Genomic DNA, 16946 nt, shown 5'->3' with positions numbered 1-16946 from the left:
AAACAGGTAAGAGCCATCGCCACAATTGCATGATTATGGAAAAAGTGAGCCTATTTATGCTTGTATTCCATTCAGAATTCATTTTGTGTTGAGTGGTACAATGAAGTTTTTTTGTGTGATACGGTAATCTACATCTGGATTAGGAACAATATCGTGTGAAATGGACAAGCGTGGTGTATATTTGTCTTGCGATAGCCTAGGTATGGATACAGAAAATGTGAAATTCCTTTCTAATGAAGAAAACATAAATCTTTCAGAAAGTGGACTGGCATCTGTATCGTTAAAGTACATAGAGGTCGCAAATGTTGAACTCGCACCTTTGAGTTTCGACTTGATCAATTCAACTTAATCAAAAATTTTCAAAATGGCAGCCAAAGTCATTTGTCACGCTCACTCACGGACGAGTATAACTTCCAGAAAATAGGCTTCTACTAACATTTGTTTTAGAAAGAGTGTGATTTGCAATAATACTTGGATATGTTTATTGGCCCCCGTGCATAGTTTTCATATTTGTTGTTTTTCACACCGTTCAGTGCACTTGTTATTTTATAAGCCCCAGCAGAAAAGGTTTTCATATTTGTTCTCTTGTGTATTTCAAACCTCTTATTACTATACTCTCATCTTGAGAAGTGGTAGATATAGTTTTCACTGTACCCGCGGATACACGATGTAAAATGCCTTCATGTCGGAAAAAATCGTATCTAGTGTTTCCATACCCCTGTCTGATAGTTTTCATTCATATATTCAGTAGTATGTTTTCTCGCTTAACATGTTCATTTTTGTTGTCCCCTGCAGAAATGTCTTAATGAGGTTTTATTGTATACTGTAAAAATATCAATGGAATGGAATAAAAATTGTCTTTATAAAGAAATGTGCATTATTTTTAAAGTGATTCCCACACATGCCTACGTGTTTGTGTTCATGATCTCCTTTCTATCTTCCTGCATTTGATGCAAGTTTTTTCTACTACATATAAATTCTGTACACATAGGGATATCCCAATTATTGATCATAGTAAATGGCATACAGATCAGCACTTGTCCAAATTAATTTTTGAAGCAGAATACAGACAATGAATTTAACTATCAGCTTGTACTTCTTTCTATATATGTTACACATAAGCTCCCCAAACAAAATATTAGTCATACCTTCATAACGTGGGATACTACCTCTGGCTTCAATAACCACCTGGACTCCACAACACTGTGGAGGAATGCAGCCACTAGCACATCACGAGATCCTGAGGTTTCATCGGACTACACGGAAACCTGTTTGCAAGCCTCACCTGTTGTTCCTAGTAGTCCCACACATTTTCTCTTGAATTCAAGACTGGAGAATTAGGGCTCAGTTGATGCAATATGTTTCAGAATGCTGATCATGCCATGTAGACTGAGTACAAGCCTGGCTCATGAGGTCAGTTCTCTCCTAGAAGACAGCCTGATCCATGTGGTATGCATCACAGATGCGCAGGTACATGGACAACACTTGGCCATTCAGAATTCTACAAGTTCTCAGTCAATTGTACTGGAAGTTCCAGTTCCATCATATGAATAAAATCCACACAGATTCACAGAAAACCCTCCAGCACAAGCATTACTAGCAACGCAGTTGGATGTGAGGCTTGGCTAGGCCTTGCCACTGGAACTCTGTTCCATTTGTCCATCACATGCAGTCTCCTTCACATCATCATCATCAATTTTTTTTTTTTTTTTTTTTTTTTTTTGCTAGGGGCTTTACGTCGCACCGACACAGATAGGTCTTATGGCGACGATAATCATCATCATCATCATCATCATCATCATCACCATCATCATTTCCCTTTATCCAGCTGTAGCCGGGTAGGGGCAAATATGGTTCCTCTCCACTTTCTTCGGTCTTTCCACCACTCCTCCTCCAACACTGTGTCCCAGTCCAGGTTTCTTTCTATAATGCTGCGTTGGATGGTATCCTTCCATCTCAATCGTGGTCGTCCACGGCCTCTCCTTCCTTGGATTTGCATTTCCATCACTTTTTTTTTGGCATTCTTTCATCGCTCATTCGCTTTATGTGCTCAAACCATCTTAGTCGGCTCTTCTCTATTCTATCATTCATTTTTTCCACTCCAATTTCTTCCCGGATTTTCTCATTCCTTATTTTGTCTCGTCTACTCTTCTGTATCATACTCCTCAAGAATTTCATTTTGGCTGCCTGTATTCGACTCTCATCCTTCTTGGTCATTGTCCAAGTTTCTGCTCCGTAAGTTGTTATGGGTACGTAATACATCTTGTACATAGTATCCTTTGTTTCCATTGGCACATCTTTGTCCCATAACATATTTCTTACACTATGATAGAAACAACTTCCAGCTTGAATCCTTTTACTAATCTCAGCATCCAGTCGAGCATTCTCCATTAATTCACTCCCCAGGTATTTAAACGTTTCCACTACTTCCAGGGGCTTGTCTGCAAGTCTAATCTGACCTTTCCCTTCTTTCTCCCCTCTAGTCATAACAAGAGTTTTACTCTTTTCTACACTTATTTTCAATCCACATTCTTCAATCTTCCCATTCACCACATTCAATTGTTCTTGAACCTTCCTGTCGTCTTCTCCCCAAATCACAATATCATCTGCAAATAACATCATGTTCATTTCTCTTCCTCCATATGCTGCTTTTGCTGTTCTCATGATGTCATCCATTACTATTGTAAACAGGATCGGTGATAGAACACTTCCCTGTCTCAGCCCACTAGTTATTTTGAACCAACTTGTCCTGCCAACTTGTGTTTGCACGCAACTACAACATTCCTTATATACAATGCCATGATCATTTTTATTAATCCCTGTCCAATTCCTTTTTGCACCAGACTGTCCCAAACTTTCGTCCTAGGGACACTGTCATATGCCTTTTCAATATCAATGAATGTCATCACCATATCATTCCCGTACTCCCAATGCTTTTCCATTAGTTGTCTCATAATGAAAATGGGCTCTATTGTTGACCTTCCACTTCTGAAACCAAACTGATTTTCCTGTATCTGCTTCTCAACCCTCAACCTTATTCTACTTTCCAGTATCCTTTCCATTATCTTAGCAACATGGGATATTAGAGTAATTCCCCTGTAGTTCTTCAAAACTTTCTTATCACCTTTCTTGAAAATTGGGATGATTATTCCTTTTTGCCAATCCTCAGGGACCTCCTTATTCTCCCAGACATTCCTGAGAACCCGATATGTCCACTGCAGGCCTACAGCTCCAGCTGCCTTTATCATCTCCACTGAAATTTCATCTATTCCAGCAGTTTTTCCATTCTTCATCTTTCTTACTGCCATTTCAATTTCATTCATTGTAATTTCTTTATCCATTTCTTCGTCAACTAATTGCCTTTCATGGTCGTCCATTGAATGACTGTCATTCGTTCTTATGTTCAGCAGCTTCTGAAATTACTCTCTCCATCTATTTCTTATTTCTTCTGGCTTTGTTAAAATTATGCCACCTTCATCCTTCACAAATCTGGTGTTTACTTGATCTCTCTTTTTGTTTCTTAAGATACCATACAGTAATTTCTTGCTGCCCTGCGTATCATCTCTCAATTTCTGTGTGAATAAGGCCCAGCTTTTCCTCTTTTTTTCCTCCTCTACTTTCTTGGCCAAATTCTTTGCCTCCACATATTTTCTTCTACTTTCTTCAGTATAAGATTTTTTCCATGCTTTCCATGCCATTTTCTTTTCCTTCACTTTAATCTTTACCCTATCATTCCACCAGTGTGTTTCTTTGTCTTTCACATTTCCTGATGTTCTACCACACACCTTTTCTGCACATCCAACCAGTGCTTCCTTAAATATTTTCCATTCCTCTTCAACATTCCCCACCTCTGTCCTGGGTACCAAGGGTATTATTTCCCTTTGAAATTCTTCTTGTATGCTTGATTCCTCATGCAAAAATCCACCAACAACTCGCCTTCTGGATTTACATTTCCATATCCAAAGGGTCCTACAACATCTTCCTTTCCTTGTCTTTCCATTCCAACTTGTGCATTTAGATCTCCCATCAATAGTACTTCCTTATCTTCTATCTGTCTCTCCACTTCCTCTAAGAAGTCCTCTAGATGTTCATCTATGCAACCAGTTTGTGGGGCGTACAACTGAAATAGATCTTTCGCGCCATTTTCAAACTGGAGTCTCATCATCAACATCCTATCGCTGACGTACTTTGTATATTCCAGATATTCTTGAATTTCTCTTCTAAGTATGATGGCCACTCCATTTTTGCTTCAGGTCCTCCGCTGTAATACAGCCTGTATCCTTCTCTCAGAGGGATCTCCCCTGTACCCCTCTTCTTGGTCTCGCACAGTCCAAGTATGGCTATATCTTTTTCTATCATGAAGTCAACCAGTTCTTCTGTCTTTCCCATCAGTGTCAGTACATTAACTGTTGCAATTTTGATGTAGTTTGGTGCTGGTTGCCCATTTTTCACAGTTCCCCCAGCACCTGAAGAGCTGCGCGTCGCTTTTAGCAGGGGACGCCCTAACCTTTTCCGAGGCACCATATCTGCTTTGTCCATATAGGCTATTGTTACGATGGGCTCGCCACACCCAAAGGCATTTTATACCTACTGCCAGGTTCAAAATTAGGCCGCCCCTAGCATGGAGACAGACGCCTTTCGTAGCCGCTCCTCTGGAGTACAGACGCTACGGGTATGCCCCTTCCGCCATCTCCGCCGTACCGAAGTCCACCTTCTCCGCCGTAGATGCCGTTGAGGTCTTCACTCGTAACCCTGAGCTGGGACCCATACCAGATGTTACACACCGGGTCAGTGTGCTCTGGGACTCGCATAGGCAGGGGCGCCACTCCCTGGGTAGGGCTGCCTCCGAAGAGGGTCCCTACCTGCTATCTTTTCTCCTTCACAATATTCCCAAATTTGGCTGGGATGGATGATTATGGACTCTCTGGAGTAATCTACAGCTAAAAATTGTGCGACATCATTGAGATCCCTGTTGGTGAAAATATTCTTCTGCCCACTTTGAGTGGCAACATTCACTCCTTCACCTTGACACACCAATAAATTGAACTACGCCATTCCCTTTGTGTCCCTGTGCACACTCAAAACACAATGATCCCTTTCTTGCTACTCCATTACATCCAATTTGAAAGCCATTTCATAACAGGTTTAAACACAACTGAACTGCACAACCTTTCCAGATAACTATTATCATCATTATCATTATCATCTTTACAGACATTCACTGGCTGGTGAGTATAATAATTGTCTTCTCTTCCAAGTGCACCAATGCTGCTAATTATGTGTTCTTAGGAGGCTGAAGAGACCAATCCTAGATCCACAAGTTCTGCTGCAATGGTGACAGAAAACTCCTGATAGTCGGGTCTTCTCCAATTTTCTCATTCTTTTCTACAATATCTTTTTATAAGACTTGTGCCTTCATTGCTGTTGTTTAAAATGTTGTGGAGTCCCATGGACGATATGTTGCCATGTCAATCGATGAGATGCTACATCCACCCAATTGCTCAAGTTAGTCAAGTACAACAATGTTCTAGCCACCAAAGGGGATGAATTACAAAATATTCTGATTGCATTTAAGCAGGTAATTGTACAAGATATCCTCATATTACTACCAGGACAACATCAGTTAGGATAGAAAAACGTGCTTAACCAAAGTTTACTTCTATTTTGTTTAGGAAGCTTAAAAATACTGCTATGAAATACCTTCCCAAGTGAAAAATTTTTCAACCACTGTACAAGGCAGGACCTACCATAAAGTGGGGTAACTTCAGCCATACAGGGTAATTTTGGCCACTGACGAATAGCAACACTTATTTTCTCCTGCTTCGTATACTGAAAAAGATGAACCACTTACAACAACTAAAATGCTCTATCAACACTTGGTAGCACAAAGAACACTGGCGGGCTAATTTTTGCGTCAATTTTTTCGCAGCCCCGACTATTGTCTTGTCTGGTTACAACAGAAATCAAACTGTTCTCTAGCCCCAGCATTCGATTCTCCATTCCAGTGGTTTATGGGGTCAAAATGTACGTATGTCTGGTAACTGATCAACCCAATGTGATGCATTTTATTCAAATAGGTTTTCCAGGGAATAGTTCTGTGATAAAAGTTTCCTCTTCCGGAGTAACTTCGGCCAAGCGAAGAACATACAGGAAACATTACGTGGCCGTGGGTGTTGTAATTACAATCCTGTTTACTTCAAGAATGCTTTAGAAGAGATTAATAAAGCCACAATAACAATAAACGGGAAAGTTTATCCCGACAGGGAGGGGGAAGACAGTTCCCATTTTCAACGATATATAGATGGATATCAGTTGACATGGACGATGCACATTTAAGAACTTGACTGACGGCCCAGATATTTTCTAATTTAGAAGACAGTATTATGAGAACAGTCTACAAGATTGGTTTTTTTTCGATCTCCTTTTCTCTCCATACAATTGGGCTTTATGATTTTCGTACCTTTTATTTATTATCTTTTGTATCATTACAAATAATTATGCAATGCAACATGTAATTTGTAATATCATACAATGCTTGTACGCTTAGGCTAAATAAAATAATTTCTTCTTTGTTGAAAATATGAATTTGATCACTATACTTCTGTTTCACCACAAATCGTTTTTATTATTTTGTGTTTGTTGATACTAGGCGTTCTGCAGGTTTTTAAGAAACATTCACAGTGGCCAAAGTAACACTACATCGAAGAAAACTTTGTTTCTTTAGTTATTTTCATGGCGGCAGAGGTTACCCCAAAACATGGGGTAACTCCGGCCACTCTTGATAATCATAATTCATTACTGAATAACAATTAGAATTATGTTCATATTTAGAAATGAAGAACAAACATGGCAGAACTTATATTATAATTTTCAGAAAATTAGAGGGAATATTTCACATTTTAATTTTAAAAATATACGAGAAAGTGGCCGAAGTTACCCCGTTTTATGGTACCTTGTGAGACTACAGTACATGAAGAAACACTGATCAACAAAACATCTGTGTTTGATCGGAGTAGCTTCTACAGATGTGTCCACTTATAATTTGTTCATTAGAGAATGACAGAAGCTTACCTAATGATTTTATCCAAATTTCTGAACCACATATTAGCATCTTGGTAGTTAAAGTCTTCACCCATTGTCATGATAATGTTGTTGGTGGAATAGGCTGCTGCCTGAACCTCAGCATACCTTATAAATTGTGTCACCTGTACACCAATACACACCACAAGCAATCAGTGTCCATAGCAGAAAGCAAGCAACCTTATCATAACAAACATTGCACTTTACAGTTGACCAGTTACTGCAGGAATCAGGAAGGCAGAAAGGAGAAAAATAAATCTGTATGACTGAATATGGATAAACACAGCAGTCATGAACAACAGCCATTACACAAACTGCTTCTGTTAGTTTTAGGAATAAAATAAATGTTGAAGTTTATTTGGGATTTTTCTTGTATGCACTCACACAGACAAGAGTATTATACCACTAAAACCTTGCTTATGAGTTAAAGCTTTGTATTACAAGTCACAAAACAAAATGCAGTGACCACAATTATGACAGTGAAAGTTACAGAAATTATATATTTTGTATTAGGCCTACTTTAAATTTTTCTGGTAACTAATTAAGGCAGCCATAAAAGTAAGAGTAGAATACCATCAAATTTTTGCTTTGGGGGAAAACTGCCCGGTCAGTACAAAGCATTCACCAGCAGTTTTAAGTCACTGAAATACAGTAACAGAAAGAAAACAATGAAGTGTGTGAATAAACATCAGAAGTATCCTGTCTTCAGTGCTCAGATACATAAGATTTAACTTATCTTCTCAGAAGGTGGGTCTAAAATACAAAGCTTCCCTGTATTTTACAATGTTTAGGACTTCCCATCCTTTCTCAGCTCGGCAAAGAATTCTCTCACTGTAAGACTTCTTAGTACATATATATTTCAAACATCTCCACTCTTCAACTCTGTACAACACAACTCACCAGTGACTGTTCAACTAAAGATCAAGAGATTACAGGTTTTCAAATGTTGCCCTTACAATTCTGATTCTGGTTTTTATTTCATCAGCATTTCATTTTTTTGTTAAGCACCCTCCTAGATATTTTAATCTGGCCACCGACTCATATACATATCCATTGCATGAGTGAAACCAGGCTCCCTCGTCAAGTCTTGTATGGTGAAATCTGCTCTGTCACAAGACTTCATGGAGCCTCTTTGAAGCATTTCAAGGATCACCTAAAGCATTCTATGAAAAGAGCTGGAATTAACCCTCAATCCTGGGATACACTTGCTGAGAATCGTACACTTTGGCACCACACTGTTTCTACATCAGTTACGGTGTATGAAAGGAATGACGACGCCGTGAAGAGGATAAATGACAAGCCCGGAAGCTCTGTCAAGCTCAGCCCCACATTCACCCACTCATTCCGTGTGATCTGTGTGGGTGTATGTTTCATGCCAAGATTGGGCTACTAAGTCATATGAAACATATTCACAGAACATTGCGAGTGTGAAAATGTAAACTGCTGAAGAATATGTTTACTCAGATATGACATGCAGCTGGCAACGGCGACGATAATACATCGGGTATTTATCATACCCTACCATTTTTAAAGGTATATACCTGTTTTTACCCCCCTCAACACTTGCTGTCTTGGAAAGCCATCCCAGTCCAACTGACTAGCCAGAATGATGGCATGACCAGGGACGGACGGACGGGCAGATGCATGCGCGCGCGCGCGCACGCACACACACACACAAAAGGGAGAGCAGGTAGGGTGGTTTTTTTTTTTTTGGGTGGACTCAAAAGGTAGCAGGCATGATTTTAAAGGTTGGTATAAATATAGCTTCCTTCAGGCTAGCAACCCGTCGGAAGGACATTTGATTGCTTTCAAGTCTTGCAAAAAGTAAAACGCAAGACCGTAACGGGTCACATGGCCCAATACTTGGAAGGAAGATGATGATAAATATAGTAAGACACAGAAAACCATTTTCAGGACTGCTGACACTGGATACAAAAATCAGTATCATTTTCCTTCACATTGAATCTATTTGCTAGAAATGGAAATAGTTTAATAACAATAACAATAACAATAACAATAACAATAATAATAACAGATGGGAAACCTCTAAAGACTAAACTTGGCAAAATTAATCAAGTGAATAGGTACCTAGGAGATGTAATTCAGCCATCAGGCTTGAATCATGAAGCAAATAAGGAGAGGATCTGAAAATTACAGAAGACATATAGACTCACCTGGAACAGATACAACAACAATATCAATATCCAGGAACGCAAAATTAAGACATTACAACTCTGTTATCAAACCTGAAGCACTATACACCTCGGAAACCTTGCTCAATGGAGGCAGATCACTTATTAAAGACATAAAGAAACAGGAGAAGAAAAAATTGGGGAAAATCTTTGGTCCAGTCTACACTGAGGGAATCTGGATGAAACAGAAGTCTTGGGAGCTTTCTCAGCACTCTGAAAAGATCACTGACACCATCAGGAAAAGGCAATTAAAGTTCTATGGCCACATTCTCAGAATGAACGACGACAGCCTGACCAAAAGGATTCTCCTACCTTGCTCTCTCAATGAAAGTCAAGAACAACTGGCTTAGTGAAATAGAAAAAGACCTTCAGGAAATTGGCATCCCTGGGGAAATTATTCAAGCTTGACTCCAAATCAAAAAAGCTGTCAACAACTATAATTTTGATAAATAAATAATAAATAAATAAATAATCAATCAATCCTACTCCATATTGGACTTAATGGTCCATTAAATCTTGTGTTCCCTCGCGATCACTACAGTCGTATGGATCTTCTTCCTCTGAGTTGATAGTGAAGAACTTAACTCCTTTGGTGGTTTTCCAGATTCCATCCCTTGGACATGGCATTTCTAATTTATGTTATTATTGCAGATGTTGTTAATTATCAGCTGGACTTTCAAATCTTTCAGAATGTCCTCATTTCTTTTATGGCTCCATTTTCAGTATGGCAGTCATCATCATCATCATCATCATCATCATCATCATCATCGTTGACCATCTCTAGTTGCCCTCTCCATCTCTGTCTGTCCATGAATCACTGTTCTCTCGTAATCTTCTCCCAATACTTTATAAAATACCGTATTTACCCGAATAATCCCCGCCGTCAAATAATGCCCGCACCCTCATTTTAAGAAGGTTCTTTTTGAAAAAATTAAATGGACTAAAATTCCTTCCATCGAAAGAGTAACATAGGCATAAACAAATATTTCGTATCACTCCGCGAGGTCCACGTGGTCTTTACGCAAATATCACCGCTATGAAATATATTTTCCATGAAAATGCGTGACAGGTATTTTATTAATCTGAACTTGCAATAGGCTCGATTCCCTGTAGAAGGGAAGATTCGTTGTCTCTTACATCACTAGAATCCTCTCCTAAATTACTTACAAGTTCATGGAGTTGGCTTTAATCTTAGTTTAATGCTACGTAATCCAAGATAACAGTTAAGTTTGTATTCACCAACAACATTATCTTGGATAACGGGTATTATCTCAGTTTAAAATTTTACCGGAGATTGGTTGGCCGGTAAAATGGGAAATCTAAGATAATAGCCTTCCGAGATGGCTACTCGTACACGGCTGGAATGTCTAATTGCTAGAGAAAATCACAGCGAAAAGTAATATGATCAATATTATGCAATTAACAAACGTCTTAGATGGATGAAAGTACGTGCGGCATATTTTGAGGACTACAATGACCAGACACATTTTAGGTTATCTAAAGCTTCGACACTGTCAGTATGTTACATGTGATAAAATTCATTTTTGGGTCCATATTGAAAATATTTGTATTAAATAACACTTGAATGTTTTATTATTCAATACAATACAATACAATACAATACAATTTTAAAAATTAGGACATTGTCCTTATTAAAATTGTTAACATGAAATTAATATATTATATGGTACATGTTTCGCTTATCAATAGTAGGCATCATCAGCCACATTTTTCACCTTAGGATAGATCAGGTACCTGATTGGAAATAATTTATGAATGCTGTTAAAAACTATGTCGTCTAAAATGTATTGGAGATTGTTAAACACTATTACAATATAAAATGTAGTATGCTGTTATTTGACAATATTTGTGATAATATTGGAATCTAAAAACATGATAATTATTTGACGATTATGACATATTAAAAGATATTACAATAGAGATAAAAATCAGAAAACACATTCCTTTTAGTTGTCAGATGGCGTATTGTTAAAAACTTATGGAAAGTTGAGCAATGGTAATGGTCGTTGGTTCTTGAAGTTATAAAATATTGATTTTCATTTACAGTATTTACAGTATATTGGAGAATTTTCATATGGTCTGGTTCCTTTTGAGATAATAGTAGTTGGAAATGCTGGTGCCGTAGGCTATATTGAAGTAAGACCTCACAAACACAACACACATAGTAAGAGATCGGCGACTGACAGTTACTCTAAAACTCTCAACGTAAGCTAACATCTCATACTACATTTTATATTGTAATAGTGTTTAATAATCTCCAATACATTTTAAACGACATAGTTTTTAACAGCATTCATAAATTATTTCCAATCAGGTACCTGATCTATCCTAAGGTGAAAAATGTGGCTGATGATGCCTACTATTGACAGGCGAAACATGTACCATATAATATATTAATTTCACATTAACAATTTTGATAAGGACAATGTCCTCATTTTTAAAATTGTATTGTATTGTATTGAATAGGTGGATGAATAATAAAACATTCAAGTGTTATTTAATACTGTCAGTATGATCGAACATAAACTGGAATTCCCAACACAGATAAGCCTAAAATGAAGTCTACCGGGCGAGTTGGCCGTGCGCGTAGAGGCGCGCGGCTGTGAGCTTGCATCCGGGAGATAGTAGGTTCGAATCCCACTATCGGCAGCCCTGAAAATGGTTTTCCGTGGTTTCCCATTTTCACACCAGGCAAATGCTGGGGCTGTACCTTAATTAAGGCCACGGCCGCTTCCTTCCAACTCCTAGGTCTTTCCTATCCCATCGTCGCCATAAGACCTTTCTGTGTTGGTGCGACGTAAAGCCCATAGCAAAAAAAAAAAAAAAAATGAAGTCTCGATTATATCTTGTACGGTACGCGACTGGGTGACTTTTAAATAAAGAACAAAGAAATGCTGCCTTATAATTTGAGTGAAATATACAATGGGTAGGCCCTAATTTATTTCTTATTATCTTTGTTAATGCTTTCTGCCACCAAATTTAATAACAATCACTCTCTTGGAAAGTCATGTTAGGCTTCTTTCTTCATTTCTGCTCAATAGCCGACATAATTTATGCAAATTATTTGCAAACCCCGAATGGAATCATAAACTTGGTTTACATTTCGATAGCGGCGGCAGCACGTAGTCATTTGTTTTCCGTACGGGCGTGCGTTAGTATGAAAAATTAGCGGTACAAACTCAAATTGAAACGAAAACTTAGTTTTGGTAAACCAAGATAATAAATTCTGTGGTGAATACGGAAGTGAGCGTTATCCGAGATAATGACATTATCCGAGTTTTGAAAATCTAACATAACAGCAAAAGTAACTGAAGTTGGTCAATATGGGCCTTAAACACTTCTCACACGTGGTCTCTTTTTACTGGACAGTAACATGACCGGTGGTGGATAATTCTTTTCGTGCAATGTAAACACTTGAAATAGACACACAGGCAAAATCTGATGTTAGTTTTGCGATACAGTAAAACCTCGTTAATTCAAAGTCCTTGTAATACAGAAATCGGACTTCCAATTACGTGATTTCGAATTAACAGCCATCTTGTAATTCAGAAATGCCAACCCTCGCCAGTTTTCGCGGATTCTGCTTTTCTGTGTACTGCCTGCTACGTGATATTGTGGCGTTCCTTAAAACGCTGAATACAAAAGTATTACGATTTCATTCTATTTTCAACTATGAAACACACTATAGAAACACCGAAGTGAGTGAAAGTGCGGAAAGCTACCCCTGCACATTCCGGAAGACGCGTTCTATCATGACGCAGAGAAATTTTGAATTTAAATTACTCTGTAAAATACGGTACTATTTAAAAAAAATGTAAACTCAGTTTCGAATTAAAAGTCTGAATTGTCTTCCGTTTAAATATGACATATGGAGACAGTTTTCTTCCATCTATGGTTGCACAAAGCATAACTGTACACTCAGCATCGAAAACTAGGTGAGCCAGGAGCGTGCCTCAAAATGTTTTTAAAAATATGCGGGGATTACTCGCGTAAATACGATAATCTTCTCCCAATCTTGTCCTCTCTCGTCAACATCTTTCTTCACCAGATCAGTCCATTTTGCTCTGGGTCTGCCCACTGATTTTTTTCCACACACTCTTTATTCATGTTAATCATGCCACCAACCCCACTAGCCCAAATAATTACCCTTCCTAGTCTTCTGTATCATGGTGTGTAGGAACTTCATTTCTGCAGCTTGGAGTTTTGAGCTGTTTTATCTAATTAACATGGTACTTTCCAACCTATATGTGAGAATGGGTGTATAATATGATTTATAAAATGTCATCTTAGCTTTCAATGGTACTTGTTCATCCCACAGCAGTTGTCTTACTTGGTGGTAAAATTGACTTGCCTTGCTAATTCAACTGTCCCTCTCGTATTTTGCAAGGTTATCTTTTCATACTATACTACCCACGGAATGATAATAATTATATATTTGAAAACAGCAAGGTATGAAGATGTGTTTGTCCTTGTCTATGCCTCCCACACTGTACTGTACGTTCCTTTGCATGTCCTTATCTTTCTAGTTTCATTCCCATCTTTTTGTATACGCTTGATTTTACTAACAATATAAGCTTGTCTAAATCAAAGACTAAGCCTCAAAAAACTTTACATAATTATGTACATTTACAGTGGTAATATTTACCTTTCTCTCAGCATTATAATCAGGACTGCGTTTGTCATCGATTATAGGATCATCATTACACAGAACATCAAAACAAAATCCAGGAGGTGGTCCATAACCATTGTACAGAACACTTGTGAATAAATCAGAACTCCTACCTGCAATGGAATGAAATTGAAAAATTATAATGCAGACACTAATTCAAATTCTCAAACATCGCTTTCAATTATACAATGTATACTGTATTACAAGTGTTACATTATTTAAGACCGTTTCCAACAACACCTGCACTCCGGGCTACTTCTACATTAAAATTATAAAATTCTTTTATTTATAACCACCTATTCAATACATTACAATACACTCAATGAATTATAATATAATCATGAAGACATAATTCAATAAATAAAAGAATTTTATAATTTTAATATATCATCTTCAATATGGTTTTAATATGAGATTAATTACATGTTGGTGCTGTCCTTGTCGCCTTACGTGTGCATCTCCATCGTTATCTGATTTCAGTGGTTCTAAACTATGTAACCGCTTAGCCATTACTTTACCAAACCTTATCACATATTCCACCTTTAGAATACAACTCGAGTCTTTATAACTGACGTAAGTAACCAGATGTTGCTTACACAAGTTTCCACTACGTAAGTGTTTCATTTGTATCACAGCATTTTTTTCTATATTTAGACCAGGGGATTACTTATGCAGTACTCCACCAACAACCAAGCAGTCCTAGTCAAATGTTCCGCCTATAAATTGAATAATACCAATATAAATGGTCCGTTATTGGACATTATAAATTTTCCAGCTAACTCATTCTTGGTTGCCAGCGTTTCGCCCTCGTGTGCCAGGGTGGGCTCATCAGTTGGTACCTAGCGTATTGGTAGGTGTGCTAGGTACCAACTGATGAGCCCACCCTGGCACACGAGGGCGAAACGCTGGCAACCAAGAATGAGTTAGCTGGAAAATTTATAATGTCCAATAACGGACCATTTATATTGGTATTATAAATTTACTCATTCAGGACAAATATTTCAGATTCCCTATGGGAATCAACATCTATATAAATTGAATGTTTTGAACAACTCAATCAATCAACATCAATTCTGCTCAACATATGGACAGACTCCTCAAGATTTTTTTCACAAAGTTGCACTCACATTTGATTTATTAAGGACAAGACAAGACATCATATGTTGTATTTATCTGTGTATATGTACCAATATCCATGCGACAATTTTTATAAGGTATGTTATTCATATGTCGATTGATGATGTCCCACTAGGATGAAACATGTATCTATTTTAATGTGGTCTATTAATAATGACTCAAACTGTATTGTAAAAGTGAAATTCATGATAAGGATTGTTAAAGTGGTACTTATGACAATACGGGCTTAGCACAATGGAATTAATTTTATTTAACGCTTAGCCATTGGTGCAAATTACCGCAATTCCTCTGCCATGGTATAAAAGGAACAGTGATTTTCTGTTTAGTGTTCACTATTTAATTCAGTCCATACTTGCTTCCTGCAGCTGGTCTGCAGTGTTCTTTCTCGCAGCCGAGAACAATGTGTATGAAGGAATAAAGGCCCTGGAGAAGGAAGATGGAAACATCAGTTGGAATGACAAAGAGATAAGACATGAGATGGGACATCATTTTGAAAAATTATATAATGGTGAAAATTTAAATATCAAAGAACAGGAAATTCATTTTCATAGTTGGTTTGCAGTGGAGAAAACTCTCTAACCTGTTCAGAGTAATCTGTAAGACAATGCATAGCATATTCGAGTATGTTTTTCCTTTACCAGTGTCATGTGAATGCTTAGTGGTCAAAAACTAGTGAGTGCAGGGACAACTTAGCTCAGCAACATTTCAGCATACTCTTTATTCATTTGAATCACACTGGTTTAAAACTATTTCTTTTAGTGTTCTTGAAGCCTGTGATTGGACAAATTCTAAGTAGGCTACAGGAATTTCCCTTATTGTGATGATTGTTTAGGTGGTCTCAGAATAGGTTTGGGTCAAGTAACTTGTGTTAAAATAGTGCTATTCTTCAGCCTTACAACGAAACAAAAATTTAAGACTTCAAAATGTCTCGTTGAAATTTACACACAAGTGATTCTGGAAAATAAGGAGAAATAGTTTTGTAAAATCTTTATTTATTCCTATTCTTTCCTTTTTTCTATTTTTGAAACTTTGTAATATACATTAATAATATTTACTTGCTGTGCCTTTTAAAATCTTATTGTAACTAAAATTGAACTCATTCTTCCATTTTTAAGAGAACTTTTACGTTGGATTTCCTCCCTCTTGGTGATGTTTATACACCTTCAGGTGATTTCTAGTCTTGTTAATTGTTAGTGATGTTTTAATTTAAAGACAGATTCACATTATAGGCATCATAAATACAAAGTTTTTCTTGACCTAAAGAAACGTTGCTGGGTTTCCGTCTGTCTCCTTTCTCAAATAGAGGGACGATGACTCATTTCTTCTGTCCACATGGTGTGTATGACTCTAAACAACCTCGTCTATGCCTGTTGCCTTGGATTTACTCATGTTCTTTAGGGCATTTTCCACTTCCATCCATGATATAGGAAGGTCGCCATAAGACCTATCTGCGTCGGTGCAACGTAAAGCAAATAGCAATATATATATATATAGGAGGTTCCACATTTTGATTTTTTCTTTTGCCCAGGTCTCCTGTTCTTTGATATTTAAATTTTCACCATTATATCATTTTTCAAAATGCTGTCCCATCTTATGTCTTTGTCATTCCAACTGATGTTTCCATCTTCCTTCTCCAGGGCCTTTATTCCTTCATACACATTGTTCTTGCTTCTCATCACCTGATATAATAATTTCTTGTTGTTCTTGCTGTCCTCTTCTAGTTTCTGTGCAAATTCCACCCAGGTTTTCTCTTTCTCATTAGAAATGATTCTTTTCACTTTAAAATTCAAGTCTCAGTACAAGTGACTGAATTCTTCTAACTTTTCTTCGTTCCTTGTCACGCCTTT

At 37.6% G+C, this 16946-nt stretch overlaps 1 protein-coding gene across 1 annotated transcript in view; it reads right to left on the bottom strand.

Moving 5' to 3' along the window:
• The window catches only part of LOC136883302 (lysosomal alpha-mannosidase), a 220842-nt gene that overhangs the window by 113505 nt on the left and 90391 nt on the right, over window positions 1–16946 (bottom strand). Inside the window, exons 6-7 of the mRNA XM_067155536.2 lie at window positions 13939–14075; window positions 7072–7205 (exon numbers count right to left, since the gene is read on the bottom strand). Coding sequence (XP_067011637.2) covers window positions 7072–7205; window positions 13939–14075 — 271 coding nt within the window. The remainder of the gene's footprint in view (window positions 1–7071; window positions 7206–13938; window positions 14076–16946) is intronic.

Source organism: Anabrus simplex, chromosome 11 (assembly GCF_040414725.1).
Source record: "Anabrus simplex isolate iqAnaSimp1 chromosome 11, ASM4041472v1, whole genome shotgun sequence".
NCBI classification, from domain to species: Eukaryota; Metazoa; Arthropoda; class Insecta; order Orthoptera; family Tettigoniidae; genus Anabrus; species Anabrus simplex.
This window is presented reverse-complemented; position numbering and strand designations above follow the sequence as displayed.